The following is a 16,838-nucleotide window of genomic DNA, read 5'->3' on the forward strand; positions in this document are numbered from 1 at the left end:
TGTTTTGAATCTTTTTATAAAATGTGTGATTTAGCCTAATTTGTAAAGTAACTGTACAGTTTCATATGCCAGTTTTACTTGAAAAAAATAAAACTATTGTTAATTCAAATCTAAATTTATTTAAATCCTAAAACACATGGTTTTGATGGCTGTAATTTAAAGTAAGAGCTATCAAATGATGCTGACAAAAAAAAAACCCTTCCAAAATACAAAAGAAAGAGAACTCTATTATTTACTTACCTGTATTAATGAAGAAAAATATAAATAATTCCACAAAATTAAGATTGTTTTCCTAAAGAGCTTAAAGATTAAAGTTAAAAATTGGTTTTGAAACAGAATTATCCTTGTTATTTTTGCCAGAGAGAAGGGAGGAAATTCAGAACCAAACATTCTATCTAATTTTCAATGACTTGCAGTGCTTTTTTCCCTATCCTTATCCTCTGAAACTTGCTATCATAAAGTTCTAAAACAGAGAACTTGTGTTTAAATAAAGCCCGTTTAACTTTGGCCCACTTTTCTTTTGGAAATTAACTTGTTAGAAAACAAAGTTAGTTCCCAAACAAAACAAAATCTAAGTTATAATTTGCACCATTACAAAGAAATTGCTGTCAGGGTTTTACACATTTTAAAAACATTTCAATTTCAAATGTGTATATCATCAATAAATCTACCTTTACTGATATATCTGGTTGAGGGAATATCAGACTCCAGATTTCTTTTGCAAGATGACAGTAAAAACGAATGGGTTAATGAATGAAAATAAACTTTTAGATCAGTTTTTGATCACCTCTTAGCTAATAGTTTCTTCTACATATCTAAAATTCTTTAATCAGTTCTAATTGAATCTTGATACATGTTTTTAAAATAGGCAAGGCGCATAAAGCCTTCTATTAGGGATGAGTATCTTATCTCCTGGGGTTAGAGGCAGATCTTGTAACCGCTGACTGAAACATTGTATGGAGAATAGGGAAGGTATGGTCATACTAACTATTTGAGGTTTTCCTTTTGAGGAAAAAAAGGGAAAATGAGCAGATTTTTCAATGAGTAGTAGATCCAAAGCCATTCTCAGTCCCAGGTACAACCAGCCTTACACAAACTAGTGAATTACATGAATTTCATCGTTCAGTTTCTCCTGTTTTAAGAAAAACCTGCTCTTTAAAAAAAGTTTTACACTTAAAAAAGCTTAGAATCATCTTAAGATAGCTAATGCATACCTCTATTAGATAAAAGTACCAGGATATCTCAGTACCTGTAAAGTTTACCCCATGTAATCTTTGTGGCAATCAGAAAGCCTCCTTGAGCCCTCTGTAAGGCATCCCTGGTTTTGAGCACTTAGTATAACATTGGTCAACTCAAAGGTGAAGGCTTAGAGCTGAGGAAACTGGAACTTAGAGAAGTTGGGAAACTTGGCCAGGTTACCCTGCTGTTGTCAGAGCAGGAATCCTAGCTCAGTTCATTTCTCTAAAGTCCATGTGCTTAGCAGTTGTGCTCTGAGAATTGAGAATGAGAAAAAGAAGCAAAAGCCTGATGATCGTATATACGCCCTCTTTCTTTGCGTTCCACGGAACTGTCCGAAACCCTTCACTGAGCAACCCAACTGTTCGGTGTCAGTCAGAAGACATAACTAAAAACCTGTAAGTTCTTTTGTATGGATTTGCAAAATTTATATTAATCACAAATCCTAATTCTCTATTCCTGTTTTCTATTGCTGTTGTGATGAATTACTACAAGTGTAGTGGCTAAAAACCACACAAATTTATGATCTTACGGTTCTGTGGATCAGAAGTCTGCAGATCTCACTGGGTAAGATCAAGGTGTCATAAAGATGCATTCATTTTCTGGAGACTTCGGGGAGATTCTTTTTTTTTTTTTGCACCTTGGTTTCTAGCTTCTAGAGGGCACCCAATTTCCTTGGCTCATGATCCCTTCCTCCATATTTGAAGCCAGCCGTGTGGGACCCAGTCTTTCTCTACTATCTCTGACCTTCTCTTCTGATTCCTTCTTCTACTACAAAGGACCCTTGTGATTACATTGACCCCACCCAGATAATCCAGGGTAATGTTCCTATTTTCAGGTCAGCTGATGAGCAACTTAAATTCCATCTGTGACCTTAATTCCCTATTCCCATGTAACCTAACATATTTACAGGTGTTCCAAGGATTAGGGTGTAGACATCTTTTGGGGGGTTATCATCTACCACAGCCCTTGACTTACTAATTGTAGTTTATTGTGGGTGAATTAAATCTTTATAGAATAGCTAAGGCTATAGTAAATACATGTGAAAAATTTAAGAACAATAACACCAGCAATAGAGAAGAAAATGGAGTGAAAAGTGAAGCCCCTCCACGTTAACGTGTGTGTTAACATAAAACTACCCGTTAACAGGTAACTTTACTCTGTTGTTCCTAAGTTTTTAATAGCTGTGTTTTTAAAGTTTATGAACCAAACTTAAATGCATTATGAGAGCTTGATAATGAACCAGATCTTAGTAAAACAGTATTTTAACATTTGGATATACTAGTTGTACTATGCTCATCTCAGATCCCTCTAACACTGGTCAGGCTACAACTTACTAATGACTGCAAAGAACTATATACACAATCAGGTTTATTTCTGTCTCTTAAAGGAAATTGCAAATAAAATTGGTTACTGCTTTTAAAAAGGTGCCAAACACCCTAATTCTTTGATTTCTGTTTCACAAAGAATTATAGTAATATGTAGAGCAAAAAAGTAGTGAGTTGAAAACAGATCAGTAGCTAGAAGTCCTTTGAAAACTTGAGTTCACCATGTCAAGTTTCATCTTATAGATAGATGCAGAGCAGAGTCATTGAGGGAAATAGCCTAAGCACTCAAAGGGCAGTGAATCCAATATAACTCTAAATATCCCCAAAATACTTTTTCTATGAAATAATTTAGTGTGTGCATGTCCATGTGTGTATATATATGTATATGTTAGCCCAAGCTGTCTTTCAAAACTCCTTATTTTAAGATAATTTTTGTCCTCAAAGTAATGATTTTTTTCAGGAACTTATTATTTATAAGGAGACCGAAAAGGTAAATATTACTGCACCTTATTTTTAAATAATGTTCTGTTTACATTCAACACTTGGAGATACCTCATACATTTATAGTAAAATTATCTTAAAGGTCTTTCTGTAGCAGTCATTTTTATTTCATACTGGAAAAGCATTTCACGTAGGAAATCGTCAACACCATCATCACCAGGATAGCAAAAAATAGGAAGCAGGAATAGTGTTGATTTGTTACATGAACTTTGCAGGATTTTAAGGTGAAAAATATATTTTGAAGTCATTTTGATTTATCGGAGAAAAGGCAGCAGTTTTCAGTTGTTAAATATTGTCTCCCTATTCTGCAAGCACAATTTTCTGCATTTGGAATTCAATGATGAGCAAAATGGGAAAGTTCCAATTTTGTGGAGATTACAGGTAGAAGACAAGTTATAAAATCTGAACGTAAAATTGCAACTGCGAAATGCTTTAAGGCAGCAATTCTCAAACTTTTGGTTTCAAGACCCCTTACACTCTTAAAAATTGAGAATGTCAAAGCTTTTGTTTATATGGCTTATATCATTATTTAGCATACTAGAAAATCAAATGATAAACGTTAAAAATATTTGTTAATGATAATCTCATCTGTTAATGTAACTTTATATAAAAGTTAACTTCCAAACTAATTTAGTAAGAAGAGTGTCATTGTCTTGATTTTTGCATATTTCCAATTTCTGACTTAGGGCTGGATTCTCTTAACTGCCCTGCATTCAGTGTTTTGTAGTATGTCATCTTATTTGAAATATATGAAGAAAATCTGGCTATATGTGCATTTGTTTTTGGGAAAGGGAGGACTCTGGATTCCTTGAAAAGATCCCAGGGGTTCTTGGACCATACTTTGGGAAGTGCTATTTTAAAGAAAAGGCACACTTTATTATGAGAGAACACATGGCCAAATATGATGGGAGTGTGGTTCAGGCAGTTTCTTCTTTTGTAAGCTTTCATAAAACAGCCTTTTTGGTTTATACATAAAGTGTGTTTTCTGAAAGGTTAGATTTGATTACCAGCTGCCAAAAGGAATTTCTTTAGAGCATTTATCCTTATGATCTAAGTATCTCCAAAGTTAAATGCAATAGTATGGATCAATACCAGTTTAGGTCACAGTTTTTCAGCAAAATTTGATGGAGTTGTCTTGAGTGGTTTCCGTTAAAAAAAAAAACCTTTGAATCAATGTGTAAACATTCTGCAGTTCTACCTTATATTCTACCCTCACACTTCCTAGTATTAATATGAACTGTATGTCTGGAAACATTTGTGCCCTGTCGAATGGTGTTGACATTCTTAACTCTGGTCCTAGGTCCTTTTAGGAATGTCTGTAGCCTTTTGATTGGAATGGAGTGGCTAAAATAAGACAAAAATCTGTAATATTTTTTGAATGATAAATTACTACCTAGTTACTTTGTATAGACTGGAATCTGCACAGAAGTTAAATGTGTATTCATCAGCTCTTATTTTTTGTAAATCTTTTCTCTAATTACTTGATGATTAATTACATATTTTTCCTTTTGAACATTACATGCTGCTTATTACTAAGATTTTTTTTCTCCAGATGACCTATTCTACCTGTTAGTTCACCAAGTCAGTCATAATGTTGCTGGTTGCCAAGTAGCAAAATTGTCACGGATATCAAACTCAGAAAATGTCAGGTAACAACAGCAGTAACTGCTTTCCAACCTGCAGTGGTGGACTGGGAGTGGGAAGTGAAAGTTCTGTTCACAATTATATCAGTAACTGTTTTGGGAAAAATAATATTTTTTCAAGTTATGCTATCAACAGTACTAAATTGTTAGGACAGTAATTTTCCATGGCATTGTTTAGAACCTATTTTATGCCCAATTTTGAGATCTGTAGACTTGAAAGCAGTTAAACACAAATTAAGGTTAATTTTTTAATTTGATCAGTTAATATGAGTACATGGTTTTAAAAAGTCAAATAGTTCTACAAGGTTCATAAGCAAGAAGCAACAGGCCTCTGCACTACTCTTCAGAGGCAACCATTTTTAATTCTTTTAGATATTTGGGATATTTGCCTTCGTGTTTGTGATATGCATATGCTATTTTTTAAGTTGCACATATTGTAATATCTATTGATGTCTTACTATAAAAGATAAGGATTTAGCTCTTACCAGCCTGTTCTCCTCTCCTCTCACCTTCTCTTTCTACATTCATGCAATAATTTTTGGTTTAAATCTATGTTCAAGTTTTACATCGTTGAATCATATAAATAGTTGTAGCTAAGCCATGTAATACAATATGGTTACATTGCTTTGTATAATTTTTATTTTTCTTTTGATTAATAACTTGATTTTTTTATTTGTACCTATCCCTAATTCATTCCCAACTGTATTTTAAACATTTTAAAGTTCAGCGTACACATTGATTTTTAAAATTGTGTTTACACATTGATTTTAAAATTTAAGCATTAGGGATAGGTAAAAAGTGAATAAGCAAAGTGAATAAGCACACTCTGTGAATAAGCACTGAATGAACTAATGGAGTTAAAACATGAATCAAAATATATACAGATAAATTAGATGTAGGAAAAACAATGAGAACCTTCAGTGACATTTTGTAGTCTTATCAAAAAGATACGTTAGCATTTAGACTGTCAGGTAATAGTAAACAGTTGATTCCCCGTGAGCAATGTATCAAAGAAATAACTATCAAAATAACTGCATTTATGTATAGTGTGTACTAAAATCTCTAGTGTTAGCTTATGTAACCTCATTTTGTTCATCTCCATCATAAACATTATATCCTTCTAATTTAATTAGTTCAATTTTTTTTGGATCCTGAAAAAATACATCTTTAATTTTGCCAACAAAATTGGTTTTAAAAATCTCTTGAGTAACAATACTTACCTTTCTACCATATTCAAAGCCCCCTAGATAACAAATGCCATCATAGTTTAGAGCAACAAAGTTTTTATGTGGATCAATATCCTCGGAAAGAATTAGACTGTTATTTACGTAGGCCTTGATAAGAGTCTGGTTTTGAATTACAACTACATGGTGCCATTTATTACAACAGAATGTGCCATTGTTATAGCTCATAGGCACAGAGATTCTTTCTCCTAAGTTAACTGCTATTTTCAAGGTCTGATTATGGAGACCAATTGCCAGAAAATCATTTTCTTCATTTTGAGCTGTTCCCATCCATACAATTAGACCTTCTGTTTTAGTGGTACTGAAATTTAAGGATATAGTAGTGAACTGGAGGTTTCTCATTCTATAATTTGGATCAATGTATTTGATGTAAGAATTACCCATAAATTTTGCAGTTGAAAATGAAGTTTTGTTTTCACAATACCTTCCCACCCAACCCAAAGTACACAGGCAACTGTAAGAAAATGATTGGTTAGGTATACATAAAGATTGGTGGAGGCAAAGATTATTCAAACAGTACACAGACTGGTTACATGTATTTCCAGCCCAATCTGGCAAACATCTGCAAGAAAAAGTTGTGCCATTTACTGTACATTCACCTCCATTTCTGCATGTGTTGTACCCACAGGCTGTCCCATCACAGTCACCTACATTTGAGCCACCTTTTGCTCCGAATTCAGTTAATTGTAATTCTTGATTATTTATGATAACTTGTCGGATACAGCCTTGAAAACCTACAGGTTCATTTTCTATTGCCATGGGATTTACAAGATTTAAAGAAGAGACTCCTCCAATATAGAAGTCTGTATTTGTGTCCAGAGAACTCATTTTAGTGGAGGCTTTTTCTGTTACATTTATCCCATCTAGATCCAGGTAGCCTTCTGCACCAACTCTTCCTGCTTTTATTATATGCCAGGTACTTCCGTTTATAGTTACTTTTTGGAGAGTTTCTAGAATGATAGTTCTGTCACCAAGGTTGTAGCGAAGTTGAACGGAACTATTTACTAAAGATATACATAAAAAATCACCTGCAAGAAAGCACACAGTAAGTTTGATTAGCGACAGTAAAAGTTTCCATTGAAAACTTTTGCTCTTTCTGGCCAAGTTGTATAAGTTTTAGTTATGGGGGAAAAAGTAACAGATCTTGAGCACAATTGTGTTAGTTTTATTTCCACTCACAGAGCAAAATGCATATATTTTGTATTTCATTTTGTTCAGCAATTGGCTACATAAATTTTCTCTCGTTGTGGACAGTTCTTATTGAATGAATGTATTGTGGTAGTAAGTTAAAGTGAGGTTTTTCTTCAAATGAAAGCCTGATCCTTATGATACCATTTAATGGCATTCACTATTGTCAGGCTAGGTACCTATAATTCTCTGCACATGCCTGGCTCCTTTCCTGTCTCTCCAACCTTACCTGGAATGTTCTCTTTCCCCATCCTTACACTCTCCTTACTCCAACAACACTGACCTTGTTAAGGATTTCATTCGCCTGTTTTCTAGAAACACTCCACCACCCCATTCCACCTCAACTAGATAACTCCTACCCGTCCTTCAGGTTTCAGATCAAGTGTCACTTCCTCAGAGAAGTTTTCCTTGATTTCCCAGAGTTGGTCAGGCATTTTTTTCTGTCAGTGCCTTCATATCACTAGGTTGCCCTTCATTACAGTATATCTCATTTTATAATTATATAGTCGTGTGAAGAAATTGGAATAAATACCATCCAGCATCTGAAGTTGCAATGAGGCATTCAGAAGAAAAGTAAAGGCAATTCTACAAGCTTGGAAAAAGAATGTTTCTACACTGTAAGATTGCTTGAAGAGGATAGCAAAATGACTTATTAATAATGAACCATGCAGAAGTCTCCATGAAACATTTTCTTCTCCCTCTGAAATTTCCCAACCTTTTTCTTTTCTCATCCAGGGATATTCGGCATTATGCTACACTACTTCTTCCTCCCTCCAGAGTGCCTATTTCCACACCTCCCTCCTGCAAATGGTGTTCTTTCCTTCTATTCTCCATTGTGGTCTATACCAAGCCATTCTAGAGTGGTTGGAATGCTTGGCAGCTCTATAGTTCTTCACCTATCAAACTACGGTTCTCTTGCTTTATTTTCCTCATAGGGAATTTTTAGTGAGTATACTATGTCGTTACATATGTGATTGTTTGGTTAACAGCTGCTTTATCCACTAGGTTGTAAGCTTTATGAGAACAGGGTCTGTGTTTGGTTTGGTCCAACAGTTGATTCCCAGCACCCAAAACGGTATCTGGCACATAAATAGATGCTAAATAATTATTAAATAAAGAAATACGTTTGTAGGGTTGTGGGTTGAGATGACTCAGAATATTTCTCAAATAATAGTTTTAGCTTGAAAGAAAAACTTTTTTCCTATAATGACATGAAAATTGTTTTAAAAAATTCATAACAAAGAAACTCAGTTTATTTGCATAATTTCTAACGTACAGTATTTTTAACTATAAGGAAAGAGAAGCAACATTATAAACTTTCAGATTAGGAAAGAAAAAATATACATTGGGTTATACCACAAAAAACTAGAACAAGTAAACATAATTGATAATTAAGTTCAAAAAATTTATAGCAATCTAAATATACTTTGTGGCCTGCAAGTGAACACAAACCAGTTATCTTTTGCAAGATTATGGAGGAAGCTTTTCTTGCTCCTTGTGTTGTAGACTGTTCCTGTAGTAAACAATTTTATAGTGAAGAGCTACATTAGAATAAAAAATATCTAATAAATGGTTAGGAAAGCTAAAGCTGTGATCTATACTATCATTGGTCATGTTGCCAACCAGAAGAAAGAGCAAGGATAGCTTCTGCGAAGAAAGAGTTATTTTAACTCAGCTGGTATGTTCTTATGAAAAATTGACAAAAAGTTTTTCTGTGGCTATGGAAGCTAAAAGCTGTATTAGCTTAAAAAATCATAGACTTTTAAATTTCATTGCTTTAGGATGTGATGCTCTAGTTATGGGTCATAAGTACACATTGGCATTATTATTATTATTATTTTGAGACGGAGTCCTGCTCTGTCCCCCAAGCTGGAGTGCGATGGTGCAATCTCGGCTCACTGCAACCTCCACCTCCTGGGCTGCCTCAGTCTCCCGAGTAGCTGGGACTACAGGCACTGGCCATCACGGCCAGCTAATTTTTGTATTTTGGGTAGAGCGAGGTTTTACCATGTTGGCCAGACTGGTCTTGACCTCCTGACTTCAGGTGATCCGCCCACCTCGGCCTCCCAAAGTGGTGGGATTACAGGCATAAGCCACTGCACCTGGCCTCGGATTTGCATTAGAGTAAGAAAATGTAATGAACAGTCCTTACAAGAAACAGAGCTCAAATAGGATAAAGATCATAAATGAATTCACTTTGGCTATTTAATGCCCACTCAACCATGGCTGAGGCTTCTCCCACCTTTGTTCTGCTGCTGTTTCTACCTCATCATCTGCTATCCCACCGTGCTTTATTATAGATAAGAGAAACCTTGTAGGACCTAATATTTGTGAAGAGACTACAGAATCAGCATGTCAGGGGAATTGTATATACATTTTTTTCTCTAGAAAAGGAAAGCAATGGTAATTTAAACTTATTTATATATTTTTTAATATAGTTTATTTGAATATGTTTTAACTTCACATTGCAATGACTAGGCCTTTTTATACACATTGGGAGGATTATAACTATATCAGATGAATTCAGGCTTTGATTAATTTGTGCTTAACAAAATATTGATAATTTTTATATACCAAAAATCTTTTAAAGGTGTTAAATTTTTAGCAGAAATAGATGAAAAGGGACCAGAGTCTTATTTCTTTAAAATATCTTTCAAAAATCAGAGATCTAAGATCATCTAGTATAATTTTCAAGTTATCATTTTGTTTTAAATTTTACACTACTTGAGAGTACTCAAATTATTAACCTCTAAAGAGATACAGAAACCATGTTAATTTAGAATTTGGTTTTCAATATGTGAAAACCACATTGGCTGCTTTTATTCAAATTGTTGGATTTTAACTTTGTGTATTAAGTGTTTGGTTAGTTTTTACTAATAGGTCCTCTTAGCAGAGGATCAACTATGAAGACTTGGTTAATGTTTACATCAGGCACAGTTCTTAGAGAAGGTACAAAGTACAGGACTGTCAGCTGCATTTTCTGCAACCTTAAATGAGAGACTTCAAATAAACTTGTTATATCACTTGATTGCTAAAAAATAAGTTTATGCCTTTCATCTGATAATTGTTTTTGGTTAATCTAGGTTTAAGCATGTAGAACTTATATTTTTAATATTTAAAAATTTTCATGATTTTCTTATGTAAGTGTCAAATGCAGCATCAATCGTGTGAAACTAATGAATCTCTGTAAGTAGTGTCTGATGGCATAAAAAAGGAAACTCTTGATTGTCTTGAACTACATGCATTGAATAACAGATGTAAGAAGATATGCTCTTGCCCTCCTATGTGTATTAGTGTGTATGAGCTTTATATTTCATATACATAAACACAAATATGTATCTGTTGTACTGATTATAAAACTATAGTACAATATTCCCAGCCAGTCACAATCCTGAATATACCTTGATTTTCTGCCCTCTTACATAGGTCCCACTTACATTAATTTTGAGTTTTATTAGCAATATAACTGAAGCTGATTGTCTTTTAATGTCTCTTGATTTATAAATAGAAAATTTATCTATGTGTGTGGTTCTCCTATTTGACATTTTCACAGGGAGATTTAATCATGAATTTAAAACCAAATATCTCAGGAGAACAAATTTCTTCTGAGCTGTATTTTATAGCTCAATTGTACTTTTACTCTTTGAAATTATTTTGAGGGTATTTCAGAAGTGCATTGAGATGGAACCACTTTGGTCGAATTTCCTGATATTCTTATCATTTAGAAGCAAGTCAAGACGCTTCTATAAGAACTACTTAGATTATGATCATTAGAGCACCATTTTTGCTAATGATGTGAAATTAAGCAAATGTAATTATTTCTCTATATCAAAATTGTTTCTCATTTTCTGAGAGACAAGATCAAATAAAGTCAAATGTAAGATTTTAAAAATACTTAGCAATAGAGATGTAACTATATGTGCAAATGTCTTTGTCAGAATTTTGGAGAAATGAATGAAAATGGATATCAAGGGTAAAGTAGTAAAACCTAAAAAATTAAATTTTAAAACACCAATTGGATACTTTATTTCATATTTTATGATAAATATGTACCTTTTAAAATCCTAAAATGTTTTTATAAGCATTTCAGAACACAAATCCTGGGTTTACTATTTGGATGACGGAACAACTTAAAGAGAATTTTTGGAGCTATAAATGTGGTTGAATCTACAGGAAATATATCAGCCATGCCTTCCTTTTAAAAAATCTTTTATATGCATATTTTGTCTCCTTTGACATAGTACTATCATGCATGGCTTTAATGTCTTTTTTGATGGTATTGTTTTAAAGTTGAGCATATACTATATTTAGATTTTGCAAACTTTAATTCCAACAAATCTGTTGCTATTTTATTTGAATATCTAGGGCTTCTAAATTCATAAGCATACACTTGCAGTGACAATAGAACATAAAAGCATCAAATGTTTACATATTTAAATACTAGGTGACACAAATTAAACACTATCATACATTACTTAATAGACTATTAGGAATTCATTCTGCAAACAAACAGCCTGCCAATCTTACCTGATTGGGCTTTTAAGTGTTGTGCAGCATAAAATAGGATACCATCTGCAGCGAGAGGCTGAAACTGCAATTGAATATGTGTCTTTTTTCGAACATGAAAGGAAGCAAAAGACATCCAGGATAACTCATTGCTTCTGAAAGATGGATCACTTATGGATAAAGCTGAGGGAAGGAGAGAAAGAGAACTGTGGGAGTTATCTGCTGGATTAAAAAACATTGCTCATAAATACAATAAACTGCTTATATAATTTTGTAATTTAAGGATTTCTCGCCCAAGAGTTGCTTGTAGGTGAGTACATCGAACCTTGGTAACTTTGTGAGTCTGTTTTAATTCCACTAACTTCAGGGTTTTGTAACGAAGTCACTTACTGAAAAGCCTTCTTTTGCTTCTGGTAACTATGCCTTTTTGGCTGATACTATCTGACACAAATCTTCTGCTCTAGATTGCATTATATAGAGGGATCCGATGCATAGCTGAAATTCTTGGAAATGTCTTACATTTATAATGCTTTCAGAAAGATACTTCAAATGTTGGAAGATAGAGGACAACACTTTATAAGTTATTCTTCAGCCTCTATATTTCTGATTCAAATATAGAGTATAATCAAGTCAGGATATATTTTAAGGCATAATATATTGATTTTTTTTTTTTTTTTTTGCTTCTGTGTATAACTGACCCAATGGGAATTATGAGAGGGAGATGGAAAGTTCTGCACATTTGGCCAGTTTTTATCCCTATGGAATCTATATTCCTTCTTTTCTTATAATGTTACAGTGCTTCTTAGAGTGCGCCCTGGTTCAGGACATAGCTTAGCCATTAATCTAGTTATTTAGTTTTCTCCCTGCTCTGTGGACCAGGCATATGCTAACGGCTCCTTTTACTTTAGATTGAATAATTGGTAGGTGTTTATCCAAAAGGTGTTGGCATTTGCTGATTTTTTAAAAAAACTGTACTCATTCATTTCGACTTACTGCTATTCAGAAGGGTAGAGGTTAGAATCACCTGATCGTGTTGCCAAGAATGCAAAGTGCTATACCTCATTCCTAGAGGGCCTGATTTATTAAAGCCAGGATGGAGGCCGGGCACGGTGGCTCACTCCTGTAATCCCAGCACTTTGGGAGGCTGAGGCTGGAGGATTGCTTGAGCTCAGGAGTTTGAGACCAGCCTGAGCAACATGGCGAAACACCATCTCTCAAAAAAAAAAAAAAAAAAAAAAAAAAAAAAATATATATATATATATATATATATATGTTAGCTGGGCATGGTGGCGAATGCCTGTGGTCCCAGCTACTGGGGAGGCTGAAGTGGAAGGATCAGTTGAGCTTGGGAGGTGGAGGTGGGGGTGGAGGTTGCAGTAAGCCGAGATGGCACCACTGCACTCCAGCTTGGGCGACGGAGTGAGACCCTGTCATAAAAAAAAAAAAATGCTGGGATGGGATTCAGAAAGCATCCCCATTTTTAATAAACCCTCCTGGTGTTTCTGACAGAGGTTCCTTGGACCACATTTTCATAAAATCTGGTTAAAATTTTAAGAACACAAGGGTGATTTAAAATGTGAGTGTCCTTTTGAAATGGTCTTGTAAATATTGCTAAATTAATACATGTTTATTATAAGACAAACAATATAAAAGTGTATAACATTTTTTAAGTGAAATTTCATTGTCTCTCCTCTCTTAATCCCAAGAATTACTGTTAAGTTTATTGTACATGTAGCCAGACTTTAAAAAAATACACATACAATTAACATATGCATATATCTAATACTTGATTTATTTTAAATAAAACCACATTTTATATAAACTATGCATAAGTAATTGCTTTTTTCCATCTATCTTTGTGAAACTGATATTAGCATATTTTGCCTATCACTTCTTTTAAATACATGGAAGGTATTTTTTAAAATACACTTTATTTTTTCAGAGCCATTTTAGGTTCACTGCAAAACTGAGTGGAAAGTATTAGGGTTCCCATATACTCCTTGCCTCAACACATGCGCAGCCTTCTCCACTGTCAGTATTGCCCACTAGAGTACATTTGTTAAATGGATGAATCTATATTGACACATCATTATCACATAAGTTCATCATTTACATAGGATTCACTCTTCATGTACATTCTATGGATTTTGACAAATGCATTGTGAAATTTATTTACCATTACAGTATCATACATAAAATCATACATCATATCCTCTTTGCTTGCCTATTTGACCCTCCCTCCACCCTGGCAACCACTGATCTTTTTTAACTGACTTCATAGTTTTGCCTCTTCCAGAATATCATATAGTTGGAATCATATAGTTTGAACACAAGTTTTCAGCTCCTTTGGACAAATACCAAGGAACACAATTGCTTGATCATATGGTAAGAGTATTTTTAGTTTTGTAAGAAACTGCCCAATTGTCTTCCAAAATTGTTGTACAATTTTGCATTACCAGTAATGAATGAGAGTTCCTATTGTTCCATATCCTTGCTGGCTTTAGGTGATAAGTGTTTGGGTTTTAGCTATTCTAAAAAGTATCTAGTGTTATCCAATTATTATAATTTGTAATTTCCTAATGACGTGCGATGTTGAGCATCTTCATATGCTCATTTGCCATCTGAGTATCTTCTTTGGTGAGGTTTATGTTTAGATATTTTGCCCATTTTAAAAATTGAGTTAATTTTTGTGTTGAATTTTAAGAATTCTTTGTTTACTTTGGATAACAGTTCTCTATCAAATATATATTTTGCAAATATTTTCTGCCAGTCTGTGGCTTGTATTCTCACTCTCTTTCATGTGTCTTTGACAGATTAGTTTTTTAATTTTAATGAAATCTAATTTATCAATTTTTTTCTTTCATGGACTCTGCCTTTGGTTGGCATCTAGAAACTCATCATCAAACTCGAAAGTCATCTAGATTTTCTCTTATATTTTCTTCTAGGAGTTTTATAGTTTTTTATTTTACATTTAGGCCTTGAATCCATTTTGAGTTAAATTTTGTGAAAGATGTCATGTCTGTGTCTAGATTCTTTTTTTTTCTTTTTGCATGTGGATGTCCATTTCTTCTAGCATGATTTGTCGAAAAGATTATCCTTTCCCCATTTTATTCTTCTTCCTCTTTTGTCAAAGATCAGTTGACTGTATTTTGTGGCATAATATTTTATGAAATGGATATAGGATGATTTCCTTAGCAGTTCCCTCATTGAAGGGTAACTAGGCTATTTTCAGTTGTATTCCATTTCTCCTGGTTTCCCACCCTATCTCTCTAGCTTCATGTGCCCCTGTCTTATAAATTTTATAATTCCTCAGGGCTTTCCATAGCCCATCTCTCTTCTTTTCTTTCCATTAGTGACCTCTCATCTAATTCCATGACTTCAAGAAATACCTATACATTTGATAACTCCTTGAAAATTTACGTCTATCTAAACCTCTTCTCTTAGCTTCAGTTTTATATAGTCATCTCTCTTATTGATTATTTGTTTTGGCTATCTCAGTTATATCAAACTTAACATGTTTGAAGTTGTACTGCTGAAAGATACTCTTCCCTCAGCCTTCCTCAGATCAGCAAATGGTCCCACCACCCATTCAAAGCCCCAGGTAGAAACTTGGTAATCAGTTTGATTGTGCTGTTTCCAAAATTTCCTTTACTTTTCCCAATATAATGCATTAATAGATTATAGCTGCATGATATATTTCATATTTGCCCCATCTTTCCATTACCACTGCCACCATCCAAGTTGACGCCACTATCAACTCTTGATTAGACCATTGCAATGTACTCCTCATTGATCTTTTACTTTTTGTCTTAATCTCTTCACATACATTTTATATATCTGCCAGAGAAACCTTTTGAAAACATCAATTCATTGCCCTCTTTAAACCCTTCAGGGATTTTACTTAGAATAAAATGCAGATTCTTTACCATAGCCTCTGGAGCTTTGCATGATTTGGCCTCCTGTTAAATTCCCAGCATTCACACCATTGTGCATATGGTGCGCTGCATAACCCCAAGGGGAAGTCATCACATTGTAATTTATATGAATAGTGTTCCCTGGAGATGTTCAGTGAACAATCTACATGGAAGTATGCTACTGTCTGTACACTTTTCCTCCTTTTCTTTAAACTTCAGATGCACTGGCTTTTACTACTGGATTTGTCATAGTTTGATTATCTTAGATTAATTATACCATAATTTACTTAACCACTGCCATGTTGCCATGTTTTGAGTTGCTTGAAATTATTTTGTTATTGTCTGGGCACGGTGGCTCACGCTTGTAATCTCAGCACTTTGGGAGGGCAAGGCAGGCGGATCACGAGGTCAAGAGATCGAGACCAACCTGGCCAACATGATGAAACCCCGTCTCTACTAAAAATACAAAAAATTAGCTGGGCATGGTGGTGCGCACCTGTAACCCCAGGTATACAGGAGGCTGAGGCAGGAGGATCGCTTGAACTTGGGAGTCAGAGGTTGCAGTGAGTTGAGATTGCACCACTGCACTCTAGCCTGGTGACAGAGCAAGACTCCACTTCAAAAAAAATTATTTTGTTATTACTAATACTGATAAACATACTTAATTATATCTCCTTGTAAACGTGAGAAAGTTTCTCATGTGCAAACGTGAGAAATGGAATCGCAGTGTGATGGTCTGTGTTCATTTTTAGAGTTAATAGATGCCACCAAACTACCCTCTAAAGTGTCCACAACCAGCAGAGGATGACAGAATATCCTTATATGTATCCTCAAGCACACTTGAGATTATTAAAATTTTAAGTTTTTAGCAGTCATAATGATTCCATTTTATTTTAATTTGCATTTTGCTCATTACAAGTGAAGTTGAGTTTCTTGTGTGAATATTGGCCATTTGTGTTTTTCTGTGACTTGTTTATGTCTGTTGTATGTTTTTAAATTCGATTTGCAATTTTTAAAATGTCTTCTGGGTCCTAATCCTTTCTTATATCTATTGCAAGTATATCCTCATATTTGTCATTTTTCTTTCGACTTTACTTATGGTATGCTATTCAAAATTTTTAATTTTGTATTTACCAATATTCTTGGTCTTTTACAATTTACTTGTTTTGTCTTATTTAAAAACAGTACTCAACACATAGTTATGTATGATCTTCTATATTTTTCCCTCAGAGATTCTAGTTTTGCATTCTATATTTTTTACCATAAATTTGTATGTTT

The 16,838-nt window shown here is 34.1% G+C and overlaps 1 protein-coding gene across 1 annotated transcript in view; it reads right to left on the reverse strand.

Moving 5' to 3' along the window:
- Positions 1–790: 790 nt before the first annotated feature.
- The window catches only part of LOC129037898 (protein eyes shut homolog), a 518,317-nt gene continuing 502,269 nt past the window's right edge, over positions 791–16,838 (reverse strand). Inside the window, exons 13-14 of the mRNA XM_063666297.1 lie at positions 11,668–11,829; positions 791–6,980 (exon numbers count right to left, since the gene is read on the reverse strand). Of these exons, the coding sequence (XP_063522367.1) occupies positions 5,782–6,980; positions 11,668–11,829 (1,361 nt within the window). The 3' untranslated portion in view covers positions 791–5,781. The remainder of the gene's footprint in view (positions 6,981–11,667; positions 11,830–16,838) is intronic.

Source organism: Pongo pygmaeus, chromosome 5 (assembly GCF_028885625.2).
Source record: "Pongo pygmaeus isolate AG05252 chromosome 5, NHGRI_mPonPyg2-v2.0_pri, whole genome shotgun sequence".
Lineage (NCBI taxonomy): Eukaryota > Metazoa > Chordata > Mammalia > Primates > Hominidae > Pongo > Pongo pygmaeus.